General features: G+C 52.7%; 1 protein-coding gene across 6 annotated transcripts in view; it reads right to left on the bottom strand.

Moving 5' to 3' along the window:
• The window catches only part of aff3 (AF4/FMR2 family, member 3), a 409,202-nt gene that overhangs the window by 76,791 nt on the left and 309,158 nt on the right, over positions 1-23,253 (bottom strand). For all 6 annotated transcript variants that reach the window (XM_038818559.1, XM_038818556.1, XM_038818557.1 and 3 more), the window contains 2 exons: positions 5,271-5,430; positions 3,616-4,629 (listed from right to left, as the gene is read on the bottom strand). In XM_038818559.1, coding sequence (XP_038674487.1) covers positions 3,616-4,629; positions 5,271-5,430 — 1,174 coding nt within the window. The remainder of the gene's footprint in view (positions 1-3,615; positions 4,630-5,270; positions 5,431-23,253) is intronic.

The raw sequence follows: 23,253 nt of genomic DNA, 5'->3' as shown, positions 1-23,253 counted from the left end.
TGAATTGAAACAGTGAGCAATCAATCCCAATGACGGTGGACTTCACCTGCTTGAAGAGTTACTGCAATGATCAGTCAACAGAGGAGCTACTCAGAGTTTAAGAGCTGAGGTACGAAATTCACGCTCTCCTCCTGTGAACCTGATTGGAATGAGATGATGAGGACCAAGCAGGTTCACTCTCGCATTTAAGAGTCTTACAACACCAGGTTAAAGTCTAACAGGTTTATTTCAAATCACAAGCTTTCGGAGCACTGCTCCTTCCTCAGGTGATCTTCTATTCACCTGAGGAAGCAGTGCTGCGAAAGCTAGGGGCAGCAGGGTAGCATGGTGGTTAGCATAAATGCTTCACAGCTCCAGGGTCCCAGGTTCGATTCCCGGCTGGGTCACTGTCTGTGTGGAGTCTGCACGTCCTCCCCCTGTGTGCGTGGGTTTCCTCCGGGTGCTCCGGTTTCCTCCCACAGTCCAAAGATGTGCGGGTTAGGTGGATTGGCCATGCTAAATTGCCCGTAGTGTCCTAATAAAAGTAAGGTTAAGGGGGGGGTTGTTGGGTTACGGGTATAGGGTGGATACGTGGGTTTGAGTAGGGTGATCATGGCTCGGCACAACATTGAGGGCCGAAGGGCCTGTTCTGTGCTGTACTGTTCTATGTTCTATGTTCTATGTTCTATGTTAACCTGGTGTCGTAAGACTTCTTACTGTGCTCACCCCATTCCAACAGCGGCATCTCGCATTAAAGGTAAGAGAAAATAGCGGGTCACGAATGTTGGTCGGCGTGGGTCACATTGGTCGGCCGGTGTGGGGGCCCAAAGATTAGCCGGTTGTTAAAAATGGGACCCCGGAAAATAACTTTGAAAAACACTGTCTTAAGGTTAGGACAGTGTGCGTAATTAGCTAAATCCAATGGGCTAGTTATTAATTCATTATTGACAAATTATACACCAATTGGCTATTTCCAACAACCTGGCTAAGGTGGGCTTACAACATCTTTTAAGGTATAAAATAAGGTTCTCGAGAAGCAATCTTTATTAACGTGTTATCTATGTTTTCTGAACTACTACTTTATGCCTTGGCCTGAGCAACCAAAGAGGGTGGTGAGAAGTCTGTCCAATTGCTAAAGTTATTCTTTCTCCTCTTACTGTTAATTACTGCTAATTGACACTTTGCTTTTTATCTTTCTGACTTGTTACCTTTTCACTTTTTAATGGTTAATGAACCTTGGATTCACCATTTAAAGTGTCTATTTATGACAGGTGCGTCAATCTTGTAGAATCTGGTTTGATTTACAGTTGGAGAGTTATTGCAAACAACCTGAACACCATGGTCGGAGAATCGCCGGGGGACGGTGTGAATCCCGCCCACGCCGGCTGCCGAATTCTCCAGCGCCGGGGATTTGGCGGGGGCGGGAATTGCGCCATGCCAGTCGGCAGCTGCTGGCAGCGGCCCCCCTGGCGATTCTCCAACCCGCGAGTGGCTGCCCGTTTTCGGCAGTCCCGCCGCCGTAAATTAGAGTAGGTACTTACTGGCGGGACCTGGCGGCGCGGGCTGCCTCCGGGGTCCTTGGAGGGGCATGGGGGATCTGGCCCCGGGAGGTGCCCCCACGGTGGCCTGGCCCGCGATCGGGGCCCACCGATCCGCGGGTGGGCCTATGCCATGGGGTCGCTCTATTCCTCTGCGTCGGCTGCTGTGGTCCTCTGTGATGGCCAACGTGGAGAAGATCCCCCCCTGCGCATGCGCTGGGATGACGCCTGCACACGTGGCGCTCCCGCGCATGCGCCAACTCGCGCCGTCTGGCAGAGGCCATTCGGCGGCAGTTGGCGTGGCACCAAGCACCTTCCCCGCCGGCCGGCGCAGCACAAACCACTCTGCCGTTGGCCTAGCCCCTGAAGCTGCAGAGGGTTCCGCACCTTTGGGGCAGCCCGACGCCGGAGTGGTTCACGCCACTCCTTGCCGCTGGAGTTCCCGCCCCGCCAATTCCGCAGAATCCCGCCCCATATATCCTGTTTCAGCAGGAAACCCTGGAATTTCCTTCATGACTTGGTGCTGCCTCACTAGCTTGATGCGAGGCACCAAAGGCAGTGCAGATGTCAGCATTACCTGCCAAGTATCCAACTCAAATGCGATGACAACCACCAAAAAAAACATAGTGGAAAAGCTGCTTAAACTCACTCTGCAAAATGCCTCTCCACATATCAATTTTCCAGCTGCTTTCACTCGCAAAGAAGTGGGCACAGCACTGACAGCCCCCAATACTGGGAAGGCTGCTAGGATTCTTGACATTTTCCCAGAATGTCTCAAGAGCTAGGGCCCAAATGAACAAATGTGGCCCATCTTCAACATCCTTGACAGGATTCCCCATAAGACGGCCATTCCAAAGCCACTGCCATCCTAAAGCCAGGAAAATAATCCTTAATCCATAATTTACTGTTCGATTACCTTTCTGCCTGCCAGTTCTACAAGCTGGTCCAACAACCCATCATTAAACTGGATAAAGCTGCTTTTAAAAGACATTCACCCAAGTGAGCAGGTAGATTTTAAAGAGGAAGAAGCTGCACTGACCATGTCCTTACACTCACGATCAACATTGTGGCAGGGTTCCAGAAACAGCTGAAGATTAGAATTGCCATCAATAGACTTGTTACCAGCATACAACACTGTCTACTGTGAAGGCCTAAGACTGAAAATGTTGATAATCATTCAATGTTGCAAAACATGTATTAAGTTGTAAAAATTGAAATGAGCAAAATTGACCATGAAACTGTCAAATTGACATAAAAAAAACAATTGGTTCATTGATGTCTTTTAGCGAAGAAAACTTGAAATCTTTACCTGTTATGTCCTCAATGTGACTCCAATCTCACAGCAATCTTAATTGTCCTCTTAAGTGACCCAGCAAGCTACAAAATTGTACCAAACCTTCTAAAGAAAATTAGGCTTGGAGCATAAATGCCCTTGTTATTAATATCCAAGAACAATCCTTTTAAATGCTACATGTATTACCATTTGATTTGGAATTGACATATGGTCTATTGCATTATCTACTATCTGTCTAAATAACCTAATCTTATTTTGTTCAGCTGCATCCAGTACTCCAGCCAAATTAAACAAATTTCGTTGAAGTCAGAATACATCCAGAGGGCAATGCTGATAAGTGGAATAAGGCAGGAAAACAATTGTTTATTTGTATTAATTAAGAAGCAGACTGAATATATTATACAGGTAAAATAAAAGCACAGTGACAGTGTGTGGGTTTTCAGGTGCACTATCTCAGATTATGGTTCGATGCATTGGGGGAACCGGCTAGGGGAAGGGGTCTTTTAGGCTAGCCTAGGATCTGCTGGATAGCCAGGACATTGGTAAAATAAGCCTCCAGTTCAGTGTCATTCGATCCCACTTAGTGGGGTCCAAGCTTGGATCTTAGCGTACAACCCTGAAACAGTGTTGACAAGCTTCCAACAAGATTTGCCAACTTTGAATGGGCGTTTCTAAGATTTTCCATTTGGATTAGATTGCATTGGGGTAAATGGACTTCACACTACCTTTTGCCTCCCATTCCTAATGCGCAAGATACACATCATGTTTTAATTTATAAATAATTTAGGCATTGACGCACCGCACCTTACGTTTTCTTATTGATTTTGTTGATGGTTTCTCCCTTGAGGGACTGCAACCTTTACTAACATTGCTGTTGCAAATCCCTTCAACAACATTCTTTTGGGTTAAGGACTCTTTGGATGACTGTCCAGGAATTCTGGATAAAAGTGTCAAGTCTATTTTTACCCAGAGCGACTGGAATTCCTCATTGTCTTTTAAAGGTGAAAGAAGTTCATTTCGACCAAAAGGGACTAAAGCAAACAGCTGTGCTTCTGAGTCATTAGTTGATTCATTAATTGTCTTATTGACAGAGGTGACTGCACTGCAGCTCCTGATGCTGCTGAGACTGTCGCTACAGTCATTTAATTTGTGGCTGTCTGGTGAAGCAGAAGTTGGTGGAAATTTGGCTGGAAGAAATTCTTCATTATCTGAGTCTAGCCTTGGACCTGATGAGGATGAAGATGACAAACATTCAGTGCCAAAGAAATCACTGGATTTAGGTACATTTTCACCAGTTGCACTGTACTTCCTTTTTTCACAAAGAGTGCTCATCTGCAGTTCTCTTTTAGGGCCTATTTTGTTGTCATTAGGTTTGGTTTTGTGCTGCTCTGATGTACTGGAGTTCTGGCTTCCTCTTCCCTTACAAATTATGCTATGATTCTCGGTGTCCAACAAGCTGACATCCCCTTCAACAGACATTTCTGCTGTCCTCCTGGACTGCTCTTTGCCCATTGACCTTCCAGAGGAGGCAGATTCATCATGAGTAGGTAACTTTTGTTTACAACGTTTTGTTTTGTGAGCAGCTGTGAGCCTCTTCTCTCCGATAGGAGTTTGATTCTCTCGGTCTTTGAAGTCTGCCTGGCTGAGTAGAAGAGTTTTTGCCCTTTCTGGGTTCTTTTTCTGTGGTAGGCTATGAAACTGGTCATTCCCGAGTCCATAATTGCAATTTGTGCTCACAGTAGCAGTGTTATTGTTTTGTGAATTCACTTTGTTTAACCATTTGTCAAGTTGCCACTTGCTAGTTGAGGTCTGCTCTGGCTGGAAACAAATGCAAATTTAATACAATCTTTCAAAGCAATAAATTATATATAAAATGAGACACTATTAAATCAATTACGATTGCAGAACTCAGGTCTAATAAACTGATTACATCGAATAATTTGTTAGATAAACTTGTATTTATGAGTGCTTTTGGCCTTAACAGAGTTTTAGAATGCAGCCCAACACCTTAATAATCTGCATGGTTAAATTTTGAGGGTGAATGAACTAACTTGGAACAGTTTCTTGCTGATAATATCTTATATTCAACTATAATGCCAATGACATTAATGAAGGGTAATAAAGCAAATTTAATCCACCTAATGGCATTAATGAAGGTTAATAAGGCAAATTTAATGCACTTCAGGCATTCAATGTGATTGGATCAACTATCTGATTTTAAACACCATTGCTCAATGTAACTTTTGCAGATAAATATATTAGAAATACACTGTAATAGTTCAGTGGGTTTAAAAAATATTATTGTACTTGCTCTAACACTGAAATATCTTAGTCTTAAAGAAAACAATGCTCTTGTTTGTAATAATGCTCCCTTTTTGGCACATTCCACCCTTTGATCTGAAGGTATTATACTTTTGCTTACCTTTAATATCAATTGTTATTTAGAAAGGTGTTCCTACCTCAGGAGTAGGGATGTGTGAAGGTTTACTGTTATTGGCATCATTTGAGTAAATTTCTACCTCAGAGTCAGACTCTGAACTGCTTTCTGATTCGCTGGAACTGCTTGGCTCATCATTGTAGTGAACTGAAGCTGTGCCTTGAATCTGTTGCATTGGACTACTGTAAGAAGATATAATAAACGTTACAAATTAATCAGGTATCTGTTTACAACCCTCGGCAATAATGTCCACCGAAGGTGTTTATAACTTCTGCACTGCTGAGAAGTGGTTTCTGCTTCATAGGTCAGTTGGCTGAATGACTGGTTCATAATTCGGAGCGGCACTAACAGCACGGGTTCAATTCCTATACCGGCTGAGGTTATTCATGAAGGCCTCACCTTCTCAACCTTGCCTCTCACCTGAGGAGCGGTGACCCTCAGGTTCAATCCACCAATAAACACTCAAAAGGGGGAGAGCAGCCTATAGTCCTCTGGGACTGTAGCAACATTTACATTTGCTTCATAGGAATACAAAGATAACCAGATCAAAGTCCTGATTCTAGATCTTCTGGAGGAAACCATTTATTTTAATGTGATCCTTAGTCCAAGTCTAGTTTAAAATAGTAAGAAGTCTTACAACACCAGGTTAAAGTCCAACATGTTTGTTTCAAACACTAGCTTTCGGAGCACTGCTCCTTCTTCAGGTGAATGAAGAGGTATGTTCCAGAAACATATATAGAGACAAATTCAAAGATGCCAGACAATGCTTAGAATGCGAGCATTTGCAGGTAATTGAATCTTTACAGATCCAGAGATAGGGGTAACCCTAGGTTAAAGATATGTGAATTGTCTCAAGCCAGGAGAGTTGGTAGGATTTCACAAGCCCAGGCCAAATGGTGGGGGGGGGTGAATGTAATGCGACATGAATCCCAGTTCCCGTTTGAGGCCGTACTCATGTGCGGAACTTGGCTATAAGTTTCTGCTCGGCGATTCTGCGTTGTTGAGCGTCCTGAAAGCCGCCTTGGAGAATGCTTACCTTGACTGAAGTGTTCCCCGACTGGAAGGGAACATTCCTTCCTGGTGATTATCGCGCGATGTCCGTTCATTCGTTGTCGCAGCGCCTGCATGGTCTCGCCAATGTACCACGCTTCGGGACATCCTTTCCTGCAGCGTATGAGGTAGAAAACGTTGGCCGAGTCGCACGAGTATGTACCGCGTACCTGGTGAGTGGTGTTCTCACGTGTAATGGTGGTATCCATGTCGATGATCTGGCACGTCTTGGATACCACCATTACATGTGAGAACACCACCCACCAGATACGCGGTACATACTCGTGACTCCCTGTGTGCATGCGCGGAGATGACGCCAGCACGTGCTGGCGCTCCCTTGCATGCGCCGACTCACGCCGGCCGGAGGCCCTTTGGTGCTGGTTAGCGTGGCGCCAGGCTCCTATCCCGCCGGTCGGCGGGGCGCCAACCACTCTGGGGCGGGCATAGCCCCTGAAGGTGTGATGGATTCCGCACCTTTGGGGCAGCCCGACGCCGGAGTGGTTCACGCCAATCCGTCCTGCCGGGTCCCCCGCCCCGCCGGGTACAGGAGAAATCCCGCCTATGATCATAGAATCCCGACAGTGCAGAAGGAGGCCATTCGGCCCATCGAGTCTATGCCGCCACTCTGAATAAGCACCCCACCAAGGCCCACTCCCCGACTCTATTCCCATAACTCCACCTAACCTTTCAACACTGTGGGCAATTTAGTATGACCAATCCACCTAACCTGCAGATCATTGCACTTGTCTAACAACACATGTGCACAGCTGTTAGTTAAACCTCAGAATCAACTTCACAGCTAGACGCTATAAACGAATGCTGCTGTCTGTGTGTTGATACTTAGCTGAGATTGGTAGCTCGGTTGACGGGCGGGATTCTCCAATCCGACAGCCACATTTTCTGGCAGCGGGATTCTCCATTCCTGCAGCCAGTCAACGGGGTTTCCCATTGTGGATACCTTGCACCATCAAAAAACCCACGGGCATGGGTGCACTGCCGGCGGACTGGAGCATCCTGCCGACGTGAGAATTCTGTGGAACATCTTTTACAACTTCAATTTTGAGTTAACAAATAGGTAGTCAATTAGCCATCCATTCCACACATTTCTTGATTTACCTTTCCTTAGATGGGCCATATTATAACAGATGGTCAATCTGCTATACCTATTTATGCCTCCAACTTCAAATCCTGCCTATACGCCTGCTTCTATTTAGCTGCACTATAATTTCACTTGCTAAGTTGTCCTCAGAGCACCGTGATCAATTAACAGAAATCATTTTGTTACACTTCCCTCTTTGCCTTCTACTGAATCAATGGCTGGGATCCTCTCTTCTGGGGATTAAGTCCCCACGCCAGCGGGAGAACCGGCACCAACGACTCCGGCGTGATTCTGCGCAGGCGCGGACTGGCCAGCGTACTCTCGTGCATGCGTGGGGGGTTCTCTTCTCCACGCCATCCCCTGGGCCAGGCGCGGAAGGAAGAAGTGCGCCCACGGAACATGCCCGCCCGGAGATTGGTGGGACCCGATCACGGGCCAGGCCACCATTGCGGCCCCCCAGGGTCAGACCCCCGCGCCCCCCCGAGGACTGCCCACGCATAGTCACCTACCAAGTCCCATGGGTGCATGAGTTGTGTGGTTCACGCCGGCGGGACTGGCCAAAAATGGACGGCCGCTCAGCCCAGCGGGGCTCGGAGAATCGCCGGGGAGGCCGCTATCAACGGCTCCCGACCAGCGTAGCAGCAATTCCGCCTTCGCCCGAAAAACGGGCCAGGAGAATGCGGCAGCCGGCGTCGGGGCGATATTCGCGCCTCCCACCGAGGATTCTCTGAGCCGGCCGGGGGGGGGGGGGGGGGGGGGGGGGGGCACCCAAAGTCTCTTCGAAAGTATTATGATCAAAACGTTTTTAACAAAATTATAGGACAAATTTGAACGCTCTAGGCAGGATTCTCCGTTATAGCGGCAGAGTGTTGATGCTGTCGTAAACGGCAGAGCACAACGGGCCAGCACGGGCAGCGTGAGAAGCGCGGGGGAGCAGCGTCGGATACGTGGGCCATGTCATTGACGCGGTGCCGCGTTGCACAATATGCGCGAGCGGTGCACACTGCTGACGCTCACAAGGTGGCCATCGCCCGCCGTGCTGCCCCGAGGTTTAGGGACCATGACCTCAACACGCTCGTGGATGAGGTGGAGGAGAGGAGGGCGGAACTGTACCCCGGACTGGGCCGCAACACCCCGCACAGCACCGTCCAGCGTATACGGAGGGAGGTGTGCCAGGCCATCAGCGCCGTGGGGCACTCCCTACGGACTGGCGAACAGTGCTGCAAAAAGCTGCACGACTAACGAGGGCAGACAGGGTGAGCAGCAAGCAATGTGCCCCTGGCACCACCCCCCCCACCCCCCATACATGTGAAACACAACCCCCCCCCCCCCTCTGCCCAGGAAGAAGGCACAATCCCCTCCCTGACCCACATGGGCTGCATCCACCCATGCCAGCCGTATTGGCCGGGTGCCCTGTGCTCCTATGCCATCATATGCCCAACAGCTGCGCTGCATGCGTCGGACCGCCTAACACTGATGTTTGTTCTCTCTTCCCACCCCCCAGGAGAAGAACGCCCACAACCGCAGGAAGCGGGAAAAAACCCTCTCACTGTCCATGAGCAGATGGCACTGGAACTCACAGGCGGACCCGAGGACCGGGAGGTTGCCGATTGCCAGGTCGGAGGCGCATCACCAAGTGAGACTCCCCTGCCTGACTGCACACCCTCACCCCAGCCCCCCCACTCCACACCCTCACCCCAGACCCCCACTCTACCCCCTCACCCCAACCCCCTCCACTCCACACCCTCACCCCAGCCCCCCCCACTCCACACCCTCACCCAACGCCTCCACTCCACCCCCTTAGCCCAGACCCCCATTCTACCCCCTCACCCCAGCCCCCTCCACTCCACACCCTCACCCAAGCCCCTCACTCCACACCCTCACCCAACCCCCCCCACTCCACCCCCTCACCCCAGACCCCCACTCTACCCCCTCACCCCAACCCCCCCACCACCCCCTCACCCCAGCCCCCTCCACTCCACACCCTCACCCCAGCCCCCCCACTCCACACCCTCACCCCAACCCCCCCACCACCCCCTCACCCCAGCCCCCTCCACTCCACACCCTCACCCCAGCCCCCCCACTCCACACCCTCACCCAATGCCTCCACTCCACCCCCTTAGCCCAGACCCCCATTCTACCCCCTCACCCCAGCCCCCACTCCACACCCTCACCCCAACCCCCCCACTCCACACCCTCACCTCCGCCCGCCGATCTAACGATACATGTTGTCTTGTGTCTTACAGGACCAGCCGCTTGTCGTCCCGGGCCGTCCGGCGTACCACGCCCACGGCCAGTGCCAGGTCCAGTGGCCCCGAGGGATGCAGGCCACGGCGAGGAGGGCAGCCGTCACAAGAAGCCCTGCCACCGACACAGAGACCCAGAGCACGGACACCCAGGACATTGACACATAGAGGACGGACACCCAAAGGACGCACACACCGGACACTGACACACAGGGGACGGACACAGAAGACAGACCCACAGAGGACGGACACACACCGGACACTGACACACAGGGGACGGACACACAGAGGACAGACAGACCCGACACTGACACACAGGGGACGGACACACAGAGGACAGACAGACCCGACACTGACACACAGACGGGGGCGACACAGGGACCATCGAGTCAAGGGTCGACGCAGGAGACCGCGGACTTTAGCTCCGATGACTATATGGACTTTTCGTCACTGCTATCTCCTACACCCTCCACCATCGCAGAGACACTGACCTCGGTTGGGCCCTTTAGTGATGAGGCTTCTGGGATACTCACTGGTGCGCCCAACACAGCCGTACCGGCACAGTAGGTGGCGGTAGGAGCAGCCGAGGGTCCAGTCGGTCGGAGGGCAGACCGGCCCCAGCAACCAGCTGCCGCCCAGACGGGTCCCGGGTTCCTGGAATTACCACACCCACCCAGAGACCCGATGCAGTCAGACACCCAGGGACTAGACAATGGGATGGCGATCGGCTTCCAGCAGCTGCAGACGCAGGTGGAGGAGTCCATCTGCATCCAGGAGCAGGGAGTGGTGCCGGCCATGGCTGTCACCCAGGCCGACACTGCATGGGTGGCGTCCATGGTCGAGGCAATGGGGGCAACAGTGTCGGACATGGGTCAGGTTATGCAAGGCATGGGCCTTTGTGTGAAAGCGGCACCTGTGGCCCAGGACAGGGCTGCCCTCTCACAGGCCAGCTGGAGATTTCAGCGGCGCTCCGCAGTGTGGCCGAGTCTCAGCAGGCCATCGCTGAGAGCATCAGCGGCATTGCCTAGCTGCTGGATGGCGTCGCACAGGCCCAGAGGGAGGTGGCGCAGTCCCAGACAGGGATTGCCCACTCCTTGAGTTGCATTGCAGCTAACGTTCAGAATCTGGTCGATACCAGAGCGGGCCTCCAGGACTGGCAGCTCCAGGTGTTGGTGGTACCTCGGGGCTTGTCTCCACTTGCACCCCCACCCCATGGAGAGGCCCGGGGGCCATCGGGCACCGTAAGGGAGGAGGAGATGCTGAGGCCTGTGCCGGTGACTCCTGCAAGGGAGGTCCCGGAACACCATGGCACCTCGGACTCCCCCAGTTCCGTCCCTGGTGCATCTGGTGGGCAGCGGGCAGAATAGGGTGGCACTACACCACACAACACCCGAGGAACAGCCTGGTCTATCCAGGCCAGGCCGCCCCAGGAAACGAGCGCCAATGGGGACCCAGGTCGCAGAGCAGGAGTCTCAACAGTCCACCTCCACTGCTGCTTTACCGTCTGGGGAACCACAAAGACGTCGTGGTAGGGCCCGTAAGGCCAGGAAGTTAGACGCCTAGTAAGTTTGCACAACTGCAGGGCACAGCTTAGTTATATGGGCTAGTGCACGTGTATATAACCTTTCCAATTAATTCACTGTTACACCAATGCAAGCTGCCCCTGTGCTATGTCCGATGCTTGCGTGGTCGGGTAGGGGACTGAGTGCCAATGTGGTCTTGCGGTGATGGAACGCTGAGAGACGGTGGGTGTAATGTGTGCCCCCCCTGTCTTGTTATGCTCTAGGTGTAGCAAAAACGGCTTCCTTGTGGTGCATTTGACAAAGGAAGGTTCAGACGTGGAGATAACTTCAACACATTTATTAAACTATTTACACTTCTATTACTCGGGTTCGACACTACTGCTAATCCTACTATAGCTACCCAGACTGACTAACCAGTCTGCTACAATCCACGTGGTGGGAGTGATATTGAATCAACCCTGTGTATGTACTCACTGACTGGTATGAGTTGCTGTAATGCCCTCCTGTGGTCGTGTCACCTCTGTGTGTATCGTGAATGTCCATTGGAGAAGGAAGAGGCGTCAGTAGAGGAGCTGAAAACGAAGTGGGAGGGGGAACTGGGGGAACAGATCGAAGACGGGACATGGGCTGATGCCCTGGAGAGGGTAAATTCTTCCTCCTCGTGTGCGCGGCTTAGCCTCATCCAATTCAAGGTGCTGCATAGGGCCCACATGACTGGGACGAGGATGAATAGGTTCTTTGGGGGTGAAGATAGGTGTGCCAGGTGCTCGGGGAGTCCAGCGAACCATGCCCATATGTTCTGGGCATGCCCGGCATTGGAGGAGTTCTGGAAGGGGGTGGCGAGGACGGTGTCAAGGGTGGTGGGATCCAGGGTCAAGCCAGGATGGGGACTCGTGATCTTTGGGGTTGGGGTAGAGCCGGGAGTGCAGGAGGCGAAAGAGGCCGGTGTGCTGGCCTTTGCGTCCCTAGTAGCCCGGCGAAGGATTTTGCTACAGTGGAAGGACGCGAGGCCCCCAAGCGTGGAGACCTGGATCAATGACATGGCGGGCTTTATTAAGCTTGAGAAGGTTAAATTCGCCCTGAGAGGATCGGTGCAAGGGTTCTTTAAACGGTGGCAACCTTTCCTCGACTTTCTGGCTCAACGATAGGGTACTGGGACAGTAGCAGCAGCAACCCGGGGGGGGGGTTGATTATGTTAGCTTATTTTATTTAAATTTGATTTATCTAATTTTAATTTATGGTTAAGTTCTCTTGTTTGGGGGGGGGGGGTGGGGGAATGTGATACATGTGATGTTACGGTATGGGGGGAATTGTGGGTGTTATGGGGCTGTTAGTTGCATATTACTGCTTTTTGCTATACTTTTTGTTATATTTTCTGCAAAAAATTCCAATAAAAAAAATTAAAAAAAAAAAAAAAAAGTGAATGTCCATTGGTCATGTCCTATCTAACTGTTCTATTGGTTGTGTGTCTGTGTGTCATGTCTCTGGTGCTCCCTCTAGTCTCTAGCTAGTCGACATGTATTTACATTAACCCCTTGTGTATTTACAGTGATGCACATCACCACATCCCCCCCTTTTTATATGTTACATATTTTCTGTACACTTTAAGAAAATTGAACACAAAACAGGTAGATAAGTTAAGGTATATATAAGTCATGGGAACAGTGATGAAACAATAAGTCCAAGTCATTCGTGTGAGTCCAAAAACCATCAATCATCGTGGTCAAATGTTTCTCTTGGTTACGAACGCCATCAACGTCCCTGTGCCACAGGAACCAAGAAGTGGTCAAATCACTTCGCTGTCTGATTTGGAGTCCCTTCTTTTTTCGATGTTTGTGATGGTGATGTTGAATGGCATCTTGTAGCTGATAAGGTGTTGGCGTTGAAGAGCTACCATCAACAGTATCATTCATGTATGTGCCATATGTGGAAACTGGAAAATACTGTACATACTGGTTCTGGCCAAACGCTCTGTAGGAAGGGTGATCCTGATGAGAACTGGTGAAGCTTGTCAAATTGGAAACAGAATTGCTGCTCACATAGATACTTGGTGATGGTGCGATACTAGAACCGTGCATCTGTTAGGAATATGCCGTCTGGCCAGGCTGGGGTGCAGCAAATCCTGGGCTGTAACTAAGCATCCAGTCTGTTGTGCAGATTGCGCGTGTGGTAGTCCGCCTTTGGTCTTGATTCCATTCGTGGGCAATCTTCGGACTGTAGCCACTGCTTGCTAGTACAGACCCAGTGTAATCATCAAGTGATCCATCTCCTGTCGTTGTGGCATCTGCTGTCACCCTGAGCATGCCATCACTGAGGTTGCGGCACACCCTGTCTGGAGTAAAGTCCGGCTTACGTGAATCAGAGTCGCCGTTTGGTTGCTCCCCATCTGGAGTCTGGTCCATTTTAACTGAGTCACTGTTGGTTTGTTGATGCGCCCTGTCTGGAGTCTGGTTTGTGTCACCTGAGTCAGTTGTGGTTTGTCGATGCTCCCCGTCCGGAGTCTTAGCAGATTCACTGGAGTCAGCTGAGGCTTCTTTAAGCTGCACGTCTAGAGTCGGAACATGCAGGAATGCATTGACTTGTGGAGAGGTTTGAGCGAATGAGGTTGGAAGTAACGTGGTGTCACCGGAGTCACCAGTGGTCTCACAGTGATCGTCGAGTGCCTCTGTACACACTAGCTGGGGTCTGTCGCATTGCACATCTTGCATGGGAAGTGGGATGCTGTCGTCACTCGTCTCACATACCGTGGGTAGAGCCTCAGTAGCTGCTTGTTGTTCACTTGGGTTGGGTAAATTGTCAGAGTCTTCATCTGGTGGCGCAAACAATGTGGGTGGACTGTCATTGTCTTGCTGTTCTTCATTTGGGCTTGGACTGTCATCGTCGCTTTGTTCTTCACTGGAGCATGATAGATCGTCATGGTCGTCCTGTTGTGCACTGGAGCGTAGTAGACTGTCATAGTCTTCTTGCTGTTTACTTGAGCATGGCAGACTTGCATTGTCTGCTGCTAGTTGGTCAGAAGAGGTTGCTAGACACTCATGGTCTTGTTCTTGCAAGGACTGCGTGTCGGAGTCTTGCGTTTCTGCAATCATGGAGTTTGTCCACGAGCTCGCTGTGGAGGCTTGTGACACTGGAGTCACATCTTGTTCAGGCAAGGACTGCGATGTGGAGTCTTGCGTATCTTCTTTCGTAGAGTCGGGAACCCTTACCGGTGCGTGGACCATGCTCTGTGTGGCAGCAGGCCGCTCTCTGTGGGCTTGTACCGCTCTCTGTCTCTTGGTTTCAGGCCGCAGCATAATCCTGCACTCACGAGTCGGGATGTGGTAGATGCTGGGCTGAAGATCCTCAAATGCGAAGAATGAATCTGCGTCTGCATCGGATTCAGTACGGGGGTCGCCATTTTTTATGAAAAAACCTTCGTCCGAGTCGTAGTCCTCTAGGACCATATCATCACTGTTTGCGTCGGAGCTGGCATTGGGCTCGCGAGGTCCAGAGAAAATATAAAGGTCGGTATCGAAGTATTCAAGGCCGGAATCATCGGTTTGGGCGTAGGTAACTGCTTGTTGCAGGGTTCTTTGGAGGTAAATTTCATTTTCTAGTTCAATTTGAGCCATTGTGCAGTCATTCCAGGTGAAAGAGGGTCGCTTTATGGCTTTAAGAGATTTTTTCTTTGATTTGGGACGTTTCCCCTTTAAATGGGCGTGGTCCTGGGCCTCTGACGTCATGACGCATGTGACGTCAGACGTAGGAAGCTTTTGCGCATGCGCAAGTCGCTGTTCCTGTACCGGGGGCCGTTTGCGCGATTGCGCATGCGCAGTCCCTTTAGAAAGATGGTCGCTGATCAAAATTGTTCTCTGCTCCGGGATCTCGGCCTCGTGGTAAGTACTGACGTTTCTCTTACCTTTTCTTGCTGTTTGGAGTGTGTTTTCTTCACAGTATTTGCCGAATTTGTCCAGGACTGCCTGGAAGTTGCTCCTGTGTTGCTTTTTGAAGAAGTTGAATTTTTGAAAGATTTCTTCTGCTCTGGCACCGGCGATGGTGAGCAGAAGCTCGGTCTTCTCAGCATCGGCCACGTCCTGTAGGTCGGCTGCTACCAGGAAGATTTCAAACCTTTGCCGGAATGCCTGCCAGTTTTCGCGGAGATCGCCGTGGCACTGGAGCTGCTGCGGAACCGGAATCTCGAACATCTCGCCTGGGTATTGTTGCTGGTTGTCACTGTCCACAGAGTTTTGGCTATATGGATTTAAAACAGTTCACTCCTGGTATCATGTCTTGTTATGCTCTAAGTGTGGCATAAGCGGCTTCCTTGTGGTGCACTTGACAAAGGAAGTTCAGACGTGGAGATAACTTCAACACGTTTATTAAACTATTTACACTTCTATAACTTGGGTTCGACACTACTGTTAATCCTACTATAACTACCCAGACTGACTAACCAGTCTGCTACAATCCACGTGGTGGGAGTGATATTGAATCAACCCTGTGTCTGTACTTACTGACTGTCTCCACTGGAAAGAGGCAGATCATGTGTGTGGTGTCCTTTATATATGGGTTGGTGTAATGCCCTCCTGTGGTCGTGTCACCTCTGTGTGTATCGTGAATGTCCATTGGTCATGTGCTATCTAACTAATCTATTGGTTGAGTGTCTGTGTGTCATGTCTCTGGTGCTCCCTCTAGTGTCTAGCTAGTCTGCATGTATTTACATTAACCCCTTGTGTATTTACAGTGATGCACATCACCACACCCCCCACGGACGTCCACGCCACCCTGCCCCCAGCGATTCAACAGGGCCATGTGATAGAGTGTCCAGCACGCATACCGGGACCACCCAGGTGGAGGGTGTGAACTGGTGCAGTCAAGTGGTGTCAGTGCCCCTGCTCAGCGAACCCCCACACCCCTAGTTGGTGAAACGTGCGGCGATCAACGCGTCTCGTGCTCACTGGCCATGCCGGTGGCGTTGTGCAGCCTCCCGTCCATGTCCAGCCCCCATGTCCTGTCCATTGTCCCCCCCCTTCCCATCCTCCTCATCTGGAGAGGCGTGACCTTCCTCGTGCTCCTTCTGCCCCTCTGCCTCCTGCTCCTCCTCCTCCAGCACAACGCCCCTCTGCTGGGCTATATTGTGGGGGACACAGCAGCCACAACGTTGTGGCCGACCCTCCAGAGCGGTCCAGGCATCTGAAGCGCATCCTCGTTAGCCCGAAGCACCTCTCGGCCACACCCCTGGTCGCACAATGGGCCTCATTGTACCGGGTCTCTGCGTCGGTCTGGGAGATGCCGGACAGGAACTCGCCGACTGGAATGACCCAGTTGCATAGAAGTTCAGGGCCACCGTCACCTTGACGGCCAACGGGAGAGGGTGTCCTCCCCCAGTCCCATGTGGTGCCAGGTGTGCCATTAGGTGGCAGATAGGGGCGACGGTTTCCCGGCTCATCCGGAGTCTCCTCCTGCACGCCCTGTCCGAGAGGTCATCGAAGGACATGCGTTGCCGGTAAACACGAGGCCTCATCAGGCGCCTCCGTCGCTGTGGCACCACCTCCTCCTCCTCCCTCCCTCTCCCCCTCATCCTCATCGGTATCCTCATCCTGTGTCTCACCCTCGTCTTGGTCCTCCTCCTCCTCCTTCTGCGCCTGTCGGATGGACTTCCCTCCAGCCTGAGCGGCTGCCACCTGGTCCTCTGCAGCTCATCCCTCTGCACAACCACGCATGTCCCCCACCCCCGCCTGCCCCCTCGGTGCCCCGACTCCTGTTGCCTGTCCTTCCTACCACCGCCACCATTGAATGGCACTGCCCTCACCGGGGGCTCCCGTGGGTGCATCCAAGAGTCGCTTAAATGTCTCTAATGAATCTGACACCACCACCTCTGCTGGCAATGCATTCCACGCACCCACCACTCTCTGTGTAAAGAACCTACCCCTGACATCTCCCCTATACCTTCCTCCAATCACCTTAAAATTATGTCCCCTCGTGACAGCCATTTCCGCCCTGGGGAAAAGTCTCTGGCTATCCACTCTATCCATGATTCTCATCACCTTGTACACCTCTATCATGTCACATCTCTTCCTTCTTCGCTCCAGTGAGAAAAGCCCTAGCTCCCTCAACCTTTCTTCATAAGACATGCCCTCCAGTCCAGGCAGCATCCTGGTAAATCTCCTCTGCACCCTCTCCAAAGCATCCACATCCTTCCTATAATGAGGCGACCAGAACTGGACACAATATTCCAAGTATGGTCTAACCAGGGTTTTATAAAGCTGCAGCAAAACCTCACGGCTCTTAAACTCAATCCCCCTGTTAATGAAAGCCAACGCACCATACGCCTTCTTAACAACCCTATCAACCTGGGTGGCAACTTTGAGGGATCTATGTACATAGACCCCAAGATCCCTCTGTTCCTCCACACTTCCAAGAATCCTGCCTTTAACCCTGTATTCAGCATTCAAATTCAACCTTTCAAAATGAATCACTTCACATTTATCTAGGTTGAACTCCATCTGTCACTTCTCACCCCAGCTCTGCATCCTGTCAATATCCTGTTGTAACCTGCAACAGCCCTCGACACTATCTACAACTCCACCAACCTTTGTATCATGGTAAACTTACTAACCCACCCTTCCACTTCCTCATCCAAGTCTGTAAAAAAGTTTGTAAAAACCCAGAACAGATCCCTATGGGTCACCACTAGTCCCCGACCTTCAGGCACTACCACTCGCTGTCTTCTTTCGGCCAGCCAATTCTGTATCCAGACAGCCAAATTTCCCTGTCTCCCATGCCCCCTAACTTTCTGAATGAGCCTACCATGGGGAACCTTATCAAATGCCTTACTGAAATCCATACATACCACATTCACTGCCCGACCTTCATCAATGTGTCTTGTCAAATCCTTAAAGAATTCAATGAGTCTTTGTCATTACTTTGTCAGCCATTAAAGACAGGGGCAGGGATTCTCCCCTACCCCGCGGGCGGGGTGTTCAGGCGTAGCGGAGAGGCGCCAACCACTCCGGCTTCGGGCCTCCCCAAAGGTGTGGAATTCTCCGCACCTTTAGGGGCTAGGCCCGCGCCGGAGTGGTTTCCGCTCTGCCGGCCGGCGCCAAAACCGGCACCAACAGCCTTTGGCGCCCCCGCCCAATGTCAGGGTTGGCCGAAAGGCCTTCGCCGGTCTGCGCATGCGCCGGTGCATCAGCAGCCGCTGATGTCACCACCGGCGCATGCGCAGTGGGGGAGTCTCTTCCGCCACCGCCATGGTGGAGGCCGTGGCGGCGGTGGAACAAAAAGAGTGCCCCACGGGACTGGCCTGCCCGCCGATCGCTGGGCCCCGATCACGGGCCAGGCTACTGTGGGGGCACCCCCCCCCCGTGGTCCGATCGCCCCGCGCCCCCCCCCCCCCAGGACCCTGGGGGCCCGCTCGCACTGCCAATCGCGCCGGCAACAGAGGTGCTCCAATTCCTGCCGGCGGGAGAGGCCTGTCAGCGGCGGGACTTCGGCCCATCGCGGACTGGAGAATCGCCATGGGGGGCACGCTGATTGGCGGGGTGTGATTCCCGCTCCCACCGATTCCCGGGTGGCGGAGAATTCCGGCCACGGCGGGGGCGGGATTTACGCTGGCCCCGGGCGATTCCCCGACCCTGCGGGGGGGTCGGAGAATTCCGCCCAGGATTTAAGTCTGCATCACTCAATCATGAACTGAGGTGGATTTACAATGAAACAGACCGTGCCGAGGCACAAGGCCCCTACAACTGTCTGGACCCTGCGCCAGCCAGTGCACTGGGCATCCAGAGTGTGGTGAATGCATTATGACAGCCTTTCACCACTGTATTGCATTGAACTATGTTGTTGCCTTTGTGGGCTCCACCTATGGACCATTGTATTGTATTACACCACTTTGTATCAGGTTGGTGCCCTTTGGGCTCCGCCCCCTTGAGGGGAGATATATAGAGCTGTTGCCCTGCAGGCGGCTCTCAGGGCAGAGCAGTCGCAGGCAGGCACAGTTCTAGCTGATTAAAGCCACAGTTCACTTCAACTCTCTGCCTCGTGTGGATTGATGGTCGTATCAATTAAATCAGCTAGAACAGTCGCAGGCAAGCACAGTTCTAGCTGATTAAAGCCACAGTTCACTTCAACTCTCTGCCTCGTGTGGATTGATGGTCGTATCAATTAAATCAGCTAGAACATCGCGATGGAAGCAGCCCTCAAACCTGACCGGCTGGAACGCGACCCACAGGCAGCTGAAGCCAAAGGGATTTTTTTGCACTGGCTACGATGCTTCAAGGCCTACCTCGCCGCCTCCTCCTCGCCCTCCGTCACCGTTGAACAGAAGCTGAGCCTCCTCCACGCCTGGGTGAGCCATCGAATCTCCGTTCAGATCGAGGAAGTGACCACATACGCAGACGCTGTCGCGATCCTGAAGTGGCAATATGTGAGGCCGGTGAACGAAGTGTACGTGTGGCATCTCCTCACCACTCGCCGCCAACACCCTGGGAAATCGCTGGAGGAGTACCTACGCGACCTGAAAGTACTCGCGCGAAGCTGCAACTACAAGGCCGCCATGGCCTCACAACACATGGAACTCGCCATCCGGGACGTCTATGTGGCTGGAGTCCATCAGACAGCGCCTGCTCGAGAAGGTCACCCTCGACCTAGAAGAAACAGTAAAACTAGCCACCTCCCTAGAAGTAGCGTTTCAGAGCCTCAGCGCTTTCTCCTCCGACCACGTGACCCCCTCGTGGACACCCGACCAGAGAGTACCCCAGGCCTGTGCCGCGCGGCTGCCCACCCAACCTGGGGGGCTACCCTGCTATTTCTGCGGCCAGCACCAGCACTCCAGGCAGCGTTGCCCGGCTCGGAACGCGACCTGTAGCGACTGCGGCAAGAACGGACACTTTGCTAAAGTTTGCCTGGCCAGGTCCAAGTCCTCCAAATCTCAGGCCCGACTCTCAGACTCTCAGGCCCGCAGACTCCGCAGTGTGGCTGCGTGCCTGCAGGCTCCGCCCCCTTCGAACGCGTCACCCGTCTCATGTTGTCCGTGGGGGCAGCCATCCGCGACTCTACACAACACATGTGACTCACAGGGACCGCCACCTTGGCCGCCGTCTCCCACGTGGCCCGACATGTTAGACTCATGGGGACATCCATCTTCATCGCCGCCCGACACGTGCGACTGACGGGGGCCGCCATATTGGCTGCCATCTTCAATGTGCCCAACACGTGCGACCGACGGGAGCCGCCATCTTGGGACCACACCACCACATCTGACCACGCCAGCTACCCGCATTGTGGATAGCACAATCGCATCACAGCTCCAGGGTCCCAGGTTCGATTCCGGCTTGGGTCACTGTCTGTGCGGAGTCTGCACATCCTCCCCGTGTGTGCGTGGGTTTCCTCCGGGTGCTCCGGTTTCCTCCCACAGTCACAAAGATGTGCAGGTTAGATGGATTGGCCATGATAAATTGCCCTTAGTGTCCAAAATTGCCCTTAGTGTTGGGTGGGGTTACTGGTTTACTGGGTTATGGGGATAGGGTGGAGGTGTTGTCCTTTGGTAGGGTGCTCTATCCAAGAACTGGTGCAGACTCGATGGGCTGAATGGCCTCCTTCTGCACTGTAAATTCTATGATCTATGAACTCGGCGCGGTCACCCTTCACCAGTCACGTCCAAAGCACCTCTGGAACTCCATGATGACCGTCCGGGTCAATGGGCACGAAACGCCCTGTCTGTTTGACTCCGGGTGCATGGAGAGCTTTGTACACCCAGACACAATAAGGCGCTGTTCGCTCCAAATCTCCCCCGCACTTCCAACAATCTCCCTCGCTTCCGGATCGCATTCAGTGCAGATCCAGGGGTACACTCTCGCGAACCTCCCGATACAGGGCGTTGAATACGCAAACTTTAAACTATATGTCCTCCCCGATCTCTGCGCTCCTCTTCTGTTGGGACTGGACTTCCCAGTGCAACCTCAGGAGCCTGACCCTAAAGTTCGGCGGGCCCCTACCCCCCTCACCGTATGTAGCCTCGCGACCCTGAAGGTCGACCCTCCCCCCACCTCTTCGTAAATCTCACTGCCGACTGTAAACCTGTCGCCACCAGGAGTAGGCGGTACAGTATCCAGGACAGGACATTTATGAGGCCCAAGGTCGAGCGACACTTACGGGAAGGGATCATCGAGGCCAGTAATAGCCCCTGGAGAGCTCAGGTGGAGGTCGTCAGGACCGGGGAAAAGAACCGGATGGTTGTCGACTGCAGCCAAACCATAAACCGGTATACGCACCTCGATGCGTACCCCCTTCCCCGGATAGCGGACATGGTGAATCAGATTTCACACTACCGGGTGTTCTCCACGGTAGATCTGAAGTCCGCATACCACCAGCTCCCGATCCGCCCGGAGGATCGTCACTACACTGCCTTTGAGGCAAACGGCCGCCTCTTCCACTTCCTCCGGGTTCCATTTGGCATCACCAACGGGGTCTTGGTCTTCCAAAGAACAATGGACCGAATGGTGGACCAGTACGGGCTGCGGGCCACATTTCCGTACTTGGACAACGTCATCATCTGCGGCCACGACCAGCAGGACCACAACACCAACCTTCAAACGTTTCTCCAAACCGCCCAAGCCCTCAACCTCACTTATAACAAGGAGAAATGCACTTTCTGCACAACCCGACTAGCCATCCTCGACTATGTCGTGGAAAAAAGTGTCCTCGGGCCCAATCCCGACCATATGCGCTCCCTCCTGCAACTCCCCATCCCTCACTGCCCCCAGGCCCAGAAAAGATGCCTCGGGTTTCTTTCCTATTCTGCCCAGTGGGTCCCCAACTATACGGACAAATCCCGCCCACCGATCAAAGCTACCATCTTCCCACTGGCGGCTGAGGCTCGCCAGGCCTTCAGCCACATTAAGGCAGATATTGCCAAAGCCACGATGCGTGTGGTAGACGAGTCTATCCCCTTCCAGGTGGAGAGCGACGCGTCAGAGGTCGCCCTCGCCGCTACCCTTAATCAGGCAGGCAGGCCCGTAGCCTTTTTCTCCCAAACCGTCAACGCCTCCAAAATTCAACACTCCTCAGTCGAAAAAGAAGCTCAAGCCATTGTGGAAGCTGTAAGACGCTGGAGGTACACCTCGCTGGTAGGAGGTTTACCCTCGTCACCAACCAACGGTCGGTAGCCTTCATGTTCGACAACACACAGCGGGGCAAGATCAAGAACGATAAAATCTTGGTGGAGGATCGAACTCTCCACCTATAATTACGATATTGTGTATCGTCCTGGGAAGCTCAATGAGCCCCCAGATGCCCTGTCCCGCGGCACATGCATCAGCCCGCAAGATGACCGACTCCGGGCCATCCACAACAACCTTTGCCACCGGGGGTCACCTGATTTCTCCACTACATCTAGGCCCGCAACCTGCCCTACTCCACCGAGGAGGTCATGGCCATGACCAGGGGCTGCCAAATCTGCGCGGAGTGTAAGCCGCACTTCTATCAACCAGATAAGGCCTACCTGGTGAAGGCATCCCGGCACTTTGAACGCCTCAGTATCGACTTAAAGCCCCTCTACCAACAGCAACACTTATTTTCTTAACGTCATTAACGAGTACTCCCGCTTCCCCTTTGCAATCCCTTGCCCCGACATGACTGCGGCCACCGTCATTAAGGCCCTACATAGGATCTTCACCTTGTTTGGTTTCCCCACTTACGTCCACAGTGACCGGGGCTCCTTGTTTATGAGCGACGAACTGCGTCAGTATCTGCTCGGAAAGGGCATTGCCTCGAGCAGGACTACCAGTTACAACCCCCGGGGAAACAGACAGGTGGAGAGGGAGAACGCGACGGTATGGAAGGCCGTCCTTCTGGCCCCACGGTCTAGGAATCTCCCAGTTTCCCACTGGCAGGAGGTCCTTCCCGACGTGCTCCACTCCATTAGGTCCCTCCTTTGCACAGCCACAAATGAGACCCCTCATGACCGCCTATTTGTTTACCCCAGGAATTCCACCTTGGGGTCTCGCTTCCAGCCTGGCTGATGATACCGGGGCCTGTACTCCTCCGAAAACATGTGAGGAGCCATAAGTCCGACCCCCTGCTCGAGAGGGTCCAGCTCCTTCACGC

This window comes from Scyliorhinus canicula, chromosome 14 (assembly GCF_902713615.1).
Source record: "Scyliorhinus canicula chromosome 14, sScyCan1.1, whole genome shotgun sequence".
Lineage (NCBI taxonomy): Eukaryota > Metazoa > Chordata > Chondrichthyes > Carcharhiniformes > Scyliorhinidae > Scyliorhinus > Scyliorhinus canicula.
Note: the sequence above shows the minus strand (reverse complement) of the source record. Positions and strands in the feature narration are given on the sequence as shown.